At 42.2% G+C, this 7444-nt stretch overlaps 1 protein-coding gene across 1 annotated transcript in view; it reads right to left on the minus strand.

The window, feature by feature from the left end:
- Window positions 1-7444, minus strand: part of Slc35a3 (solute carrier family 35 member A3) — a 41630-nt gene that overhangs the window by 11780 nt on the left and 22406 nt on the right. The window contains exons 3-4 of the mRNA XM_021158446.2: window positions 4143-4297; window positions 3935-4057 (exon numbers count right to left, since the gene is read on the minus strand). Of these exons, the coding sequence (XP_021014105.1) occupies window positions 3935-4057; window positions 4143-4297 (278 nt within the window). The remainder of the gene's footprint in view (window positions 1-3934; window positions 4058-4142; window positions 4298-7444) is intronic.

A 7444-nucleotide genomic window follows, 5' to 3' on the forward strand; every position in this document is an offset into this window, starting at 1 on the left:
GGGTTTCTCTGTATAGCCCTGGCTGTCCTGGAACTCACTTTGTAGACCAGGCTGGCCTCAAACTCAGAAATCCGCCTGCCTCTGCCTCCCGAGTGCTGGAATTAAAGATGTATGCCACCACACCCAGCTCATAATTTCATTTTTTAATGGACAAATAAACCTCCATTGTGTGTGTGTATCATATGTGTGTGTGTGTATGTATGTATGTGTGTAATATATATATATATATATATATATATATATATATATATATATCACATTTACATTATCCATTGACAAACTGATGGACATGTAAGCTAGTTCTATAACTTAACTATTGTGAACAACTCTGCAATAAATATTTGTATTTCTGTAGTACGCTCAAGAATATATTTTGAAAAGGTAGAGCTGCATCATGTGTTAGTATTTTTACTTACCGAGCAAGATGGTTCAAAAGAGAAAGTGCTTGCTATGTAAGGCTGACAACGGAGTTCAATTCCTGTAACCCACATAGAGGTGGAAGGAGAGAACTGACTGCATCAAGCTGTCCTTTGACCTCCACAAATGCTCTATGATGTGTGTGCAGGCAAGTGCGAATGCATCCACGCATGCACGTGTGCGCACAGACACAGGTAAAATTAAAATCTTCCCATGGAGAAACTTCCATACTATTTTACAACTGGCTGCTTTGAATTATATCCCAATCAGAGGAGCATTAAGATTGATTTCCACACCATCTGTTGTTTGTTGTGCTGATAATAGCCATTCTGATTAGGTCGAAATGAACTCAGTGTAGTTTTGATTTCTATTTCCCTAGTGGCTGAAGATAGTAAACATTTTAGGTATGTTTATAAGGTATCAGCATTTCTTTTGAGAACTATCTGCTGAGTTCATTTGCCTGATTACTCATAGGCTTAGGACTTCTGGATGCTTGGTTGGTTTTGTTTTTGTTTTGTTTTGAGTTCTTTATATAACTGCATGTTAATCCTGTCTGATGAGGAACTAGTGAACACCCTCATCCCCTCCAAAGGTTCTCTTTAGTCTGTTTTCATTGTTAGGCAGCTTTTACATTTCATGCACTCATATCTGTCAATTTTTGCTACTGTTTGCTCAAATTGGAATCTATCAAAAAGGCCTTTCTGTGAGCTTCTCTTAAGTGCTGTCCCTGTTCTCTTTCACATTCTCCAAGGTCTCAGGGTTTAAAGTCCTCAACCATTTGGAACTGAGTCCTGTGCTGGGTGAGAATGTGGCTAGTCTTAGCCTTGTACTATGGATACTGTGTATAGCTTCTGAACACCATTTGTTGAAGAGGCTGTTCTTCAATGTATGCTGTACTGGCTGTTGCATGTCAACTTGACACAAGCCAGCATCATTACAGAGGAAGGAGCCTTAGGTAAGGAAATGACTCCATGAGATCAGCTGTATGGTATTTTCTCAACTAGTGATCAGTGGGAGAGGGCCCAGCCCATTGTGGGTGGTGCCATCTTCATGGTGTTGGTCCTGGGTTCTATAAGAATGGCAGCTGAGCAAACCGAGTGAAGCAAGCCAATAAGCAACACCCCTCCATGGCTTTTGCATCAGCTCCTGCCTTCAGATTCCAGGCCTGTTATGAGTTTCTGCCTTTGATGATGAAGTGTAAGCCAAATAAACGCTTCCCTCCCCAACTTGCTTTTTGGTCATGGTGTTTCATTGCAGTAATAGAAATCCTAAGACATATAGATTAATCACCTTTGTCGATAATTAGGTGGTTTATTTCTGAGACCTTCTCATCCAAGGGCCTACATGTCTGTTTTTGTGCCGTACCATGCTGTTTCTATTATCACAGCTCTAAAGCATAATTTGAAAATAGGTACTGTGATACCTCCAAAACTGCTCTGTGAATGGGGCAGAGGCAGGACATCACACTGTATCCTACAGTAGCCTAGAATTCACTAGGTAGCCCAAGATGACCTCAAAATCACGGCAATTCTCCTGCCTCAGTGTCTTCAGTGCTAGGATTATAAGTGTGAGTCACCAGGCATGGCTAGCACTGCTATTTTTGCTCATGACTGACTTGGCTATTAGAGTCTTTTGCGCTTTCATATAAATTATGTTTCTAAATAGAAGTAGCTGACATATTCCTCAGCTATTTTACTTACATATTAGATTTTGTTTTTTGTTCTTTGTGGTTTGGGCCTGGGGGGGGTATTTATTTTTTATTTACTTAAAGTTGGTTTTTTTGTTTTTGTATTTTAATCCTTTGTGTTTCAGTTCTTTTTTTTTTTTTTTGGTTTTTCGAGACAGGGTTTCTCTGTATAGCCCTGGCTGTCCTGGAACTCACTTTGTAGACCAGGCTGGCCTCGAACTCAGAAATCCACCTGCCTCTGCCTCCCGAGTGCTGGGATTAAAGGCGTGCGCCACCAACGCCCAGCTGGTTTTGCTCTTTCTTAAGGCCAAGTTTCACTGTGCTATGTCTGATTTTGTTGGATTGTCCCTTCCTTCTCTCTCTCTCTCTCTCTCTCTCTCTTGCCAAGAGTACTGGTTCAAACCTACAATCCTGGGCTAAAGCAGAAGATGGTGCACTCAAGGCTACATGGTGAGATATTCTCTGAAAAAAACACAAAAACAAAAAACAAAAAAACAAAATGTAGCCAGACAGTGGTGGCTCACACCTTTAATCCCAGCACTCGGGAGGCAAAGGCAGGTGGATTTCTGAGTTCGAGGCCAGCCTGGTCTAGGACAGCCAGGGCGACACAGAGAAAAGCCAAAAAACCAAAAACCAAAAAGCCAAAAACCAAAACAAAACAAAAACCCCTTAATGTAGCCCTGGAAAGACAGCACAGCCATTTATTAAGAACATTAAGGTAGCCAGGCATGGTGGCACATGCCTTTAATCCCAGCACTTAGGAGGCAGAGGCAGGCAGATTTCTGAGTTCGAGGTCAGCCTGGCCTACAAAGTGAGTTCCCGGACAGCCAGGGCTACACAGAGAAATTCTGTCTCGGGAAAAAAAAAAAAAAAGAAAACAAAACATTAAGGTAAGGAGTATAGATTCTTAGATATTATGGAATTTTCTCCAAAATAGATTATATTTTAGGTCATAAAGCAAATGTTAAAAAATGAAAGACAATAAAATAAAATACCCTTTAAATGGATAAAACCTCCCTCTAGGCCAACAACAACAACAATTATTAATACGTGAATAAAATGGCTGTAGAACCAGTTCATCCATCCGCTTAGACAGGGTGCCGTGCAGTACTGAGAACCACACTGGTAGAAAACCCATGTGACGCCTGTGCATCCCGTGCATCCCGTGCATCCCGTGCATCTCATGCATCCAGCTCAGAAGGCAGAAACAGCAAGAGCACTGGGGCACACTGGATTTCACCCTACCCCAGGTTCAAGGAGAGCCCTGCCTCAGAGTAATTGACAGAGTGACACAGGACACCTAGTACCCTCTTCTGGTCTCTACACATATATGCATAGACCCACACAGACACATATGAATAAATTAAAAATAGAAAGAAAAGAAAGAAAGAAAACGCAGACATGGTGGCTTATGACTGTAATCTCAGCACTCAGAAGGCAGAGGCAGGACAGTGTCAAGAGTTTGAGTTCACACCCATCTGCAGAGGAAGCTCCAGGCCAGCTGGGGCTAAAAACCACAACAGTTTGTGTGTATGTGTTCATGTGTGTGCACGAGTGTGTGTGTGGTCCTGAGAACCAAAGTAACTCCTCTGCCCATAAGCTATGCCATGGCCTACTGCTCAGTTCTTTACTATGAGAGACTCACCCATGTGTTTATTTACTTACATCATAGCACATACTCTCAATGCAGTATTTGCTTACATGGAGCCATAAAACATATATCAGCACGCACTTGCTTGGGCAGGTAATGGGACCATATTCTCTATGTGAAATCTATCAGGTTTTCAAACTGTGACAGAAATGAAAGGCATACTTATCTTGAATAGTTACCTGTACAAAAGCAACTCCTGCCATCAGAATTACTAGGGAGAGCCACTGGTACACACCTAATTTTTTACCAAGCATAGACACAGAAAATAATGCTGTTGTAAGTATTTTCAACTGATATGTAACCTAAAAAAGAAAACAGAAATATTATTAATGTTTGGGTTTTTGTTTATTTGTTTTTTAAGAGAGTCATTAGAATTGTATCTAGTACCTGGTAAGTGGCTGCATCTAGGTTTGACAGTGCCACATAGAGTAAGTTGTTCTGAAGAGTATATATCCCTGACGGGATAGCGAGCTTCAGGGTTTCCATGGGCTTATTAAGAATCTCATCATGCAGTACTCTATTCAGTGCTCTCACACTACACTCTACAACAGACACGATGAGGGAAATCAGTTATTAAAGTATCGCTGCAGAAATCATAAGCTCTTTGTTTCTTCATAGGCCTCAGTTTTCTCACTTTAAAAACAGAAAAATGGGGGCAGGAGAGATGGCTCAGCAACCAAGAGACAGCATTGCCCTTGTAAAAGATCAGAGTTCGATTCCCAGTATCCACACTGGGTGCTCAAAACTACCTGTAACTCTAGCTTCATGTAGATCCCACACATCTAAACTCTGTGAGCAAACGCGCTTAGGTACAAAGACAAAGGCAAACACACACACACACATATTACAATTTTAAAATAAATCCCCTCCTGTTTTTGGAAGACATGTTTTCTCAACGTAGCCCTGGTTGCCCTGAAACTCACTCTGTAGACCAGGCTGGTCTCAAACTCATGCATCCACCTATCTCTGCCTCCCAAGTGCTGGGATTAGAAACCTGCACTACCACACACAGCTAAAATACATCTTTAAAAACAGGAAAATGAGCTACACTGGAATACTTGAGTACAAAGTATGCTTTTGATGCAAACTGTTCAAATGTTTACTATTATGGAGTGCATACTCAGTTATGCTGGAAAAGACCAAGATTGACTCTATAGGGGCTGGAGAGATGGCCCAGTAGTTAAGAGCACTGGCTACTCTCTCACAGGGGGCCAGGTTTCTATTTCCAGAACCTATGTGGTGGCTTACAACCAGCTGTTACTCCAGTTCCAGGGGATCCAATACCTCTGCAGGCACATCTGTACATCCACAGAGATACGTGCAGGCAAAAACATTCATATGTATGTATGTATGTATGTATGTATACATACACGCATTAAGAATACAGGAAAGAAAAGATTGACTGTGTAAGTACATATACACATAAAAATGCATTTGTGACAACTAAAAACTCAATTTATTTTTTTAATTTTTAAATTTATTCTTCTTTCACATACTATATCTCAGCTGCAGTTTCCTCTCCTTCCTCCCCTCTGAATAACCCTTTCTACCCACTTCTCATTCCACTCCTCCTGTTTCAGAAAAGGACGGGCCTCCCATGGAAATCAACCAAACATGGCATAGCAAGCTGCAATAAGACTAGACACCTCCCCTCATATTAAGTCTGAATAAGGCAATCCAGCAAGAGGAAAAAGGTCCCAAAAGCAGACAAAAGACTCACAAGTCAGCCCCGCCCCGCCCCCACACCCTGTTAGAAGTCCTACAAGATGGCTAAGATGCAAGGGGCCTAGGTCAGAACCATGTAGGCTCCCTGACTATTAATGTCATCTCTGTGAGCATTTCTGAGTCCAGGTTACTTGATTCTGTGGGTTTTCTGTAGTATCCTTGATCCCTCTGGCTCCCAGAATCCTTCCTCCCTCTCTTCTACCTGATTTCCTGAAATCTACCCAGTGTTCCTCAAATTATTAATCAATCAAAAAAGTATTCTTCTATTGCAGTAACTTTATAAAACTCTGTATTTTATTCATTCTCATGCCAATTGTCAACATATTAATCATTAAAAAAATGGCAAAGTAAGCCGGGTGTGGTGGCACACACCTTTAGTCCCAGCACTCGGGAGGCAGAGGCAGGCAGATTTCTGAGTTCGAGGCCAGCCTGGTATACAGAGTGAGTTCCAGGACAGCCAGGACTAATCAGAGAAACACTGTCTCGAAAAACCAAACCAAACCAAACCAAACCAAACCAAACCAAACCAAACCAAAAAAAAAGGCAAAGTAGCTAGAGAATGTGTTGCTATAACAACAGACAACTGAACTTCTAGCTCAACTTGTCTCATGTAGCATGAGTCCAGATCTAAAACTTCTACAGCAGCGTGGGGATACAGGTTCTCTGTATGTAAATATGCTAGCTTGTTAAAAGTTATATCCTCCCCCCCACCCCCACCCCCACTAAGCTATGCACCCCAGACCAGCCTGCTAGGTTTCTCCCTCTGAGAACTATACATCTATATTTTTCCTAATGTCTCATTGTCTCTTTCTTGGTTTTTTTGTTTTGTTTTGTATTTGTTTTTTTTGAGACAGGGTTTCTCTGTATAGCCCTGGCTGGCCTCGAACTCAGAAATCCACCTGCCTCTGCCTCCCAAGTGCTGGGATTAAAGGCGTGCACCACCACACCCGGCTGGCTGTCTCTTTCTTACTGTGCTATAGTCCTCTGTAATTCTAGGTACTTGTTGCTGGTTATGTGTATAGCTTGTTTCTTCATTTTTTTTTTCAGTTTAAGATGTGCCTCCCAAAAAGGATTCCTACTCCCCTAAAGCACACTCCACTTATGGCTTAGTTTGCTTTTATAGTTCTTTGAGATCATTCACAGTACCAAGGCCACACTGATTTTCAGTTTGGTTTGGTTTGTTGAAGCAGGCCTTATTATGTAACCTATGTTGATCTGGAGATCCAAACATAGCCTAGGTTGGCCATGGACAGACATACACTTTTCTTACTTCAGTCTCCAAAGTACTAGGATGATATGTGTGAGCCACCATGTCTGGCTCTTTTACTTTCTTTACTTTTCTTCCTCTTCCCCCTAATGGAGTCTTACGATGTAGATCAGAGACTCCTCAAGCTCATAATACTTCTCCCCCAAACTCCCAGTACAGAGCTACAGGCATGTGCCTGTCACACTGCTTAGCTTGGCTTTGATTGAAATGTCATCATTTCTGCCATATGAAATTGGTGTGTGCTTTTGTGTCAGGATCTCAAGTAGCCCAGAACAGCTTCCTTCAAAGTTGTTATGTAGTCAAGAGTAACCTTGAACTTCTGGCCTTGCTGCATCAACTCCTAAGTGCTAGAATTACAGATGTGTTCCACCAGGCCCAGCTTTACACAATGCTTTTTATTTTACTTCATGTGTAGGAGTGTTTTGCCTGCATGTTTATCTCTGAACTGTCTGTGTGCCTGTACCCATGGAGGCCAGAATACAGCATCAAATCCTCTGGAACTGGAGTTATAGGCAGTTGTAAGCTGCCATGTGGATGCTGGGAACTTAACCCAGGACCTCTGTAAGAATAATCAGTGCTCAGCTGGGCGGTGGTGGCGCACGCCTTTAATCCCAACACTTGGGAGGCAGAGGCAGGCGGATTTCTGAGTTCGAGGCCAGCCTGGTCTACAAAGTGAGTTCCAGGACAGCCAGGGCTA

This window comes from Mus caroli, chromosome 3 (assembly GCF_900094665.2).
Source record: "Mus caroli chromosome 3, CAROLI_EIJ_v1.1, whole genome shotgun sequence".
In the NCBI taxonomy this organism is placed as follows: domain Eukaryota; kingdom Metazoa; phylum Chordata; class Mammalia; order Rodentia; family Muridae; genus Mus; species Mus caroli.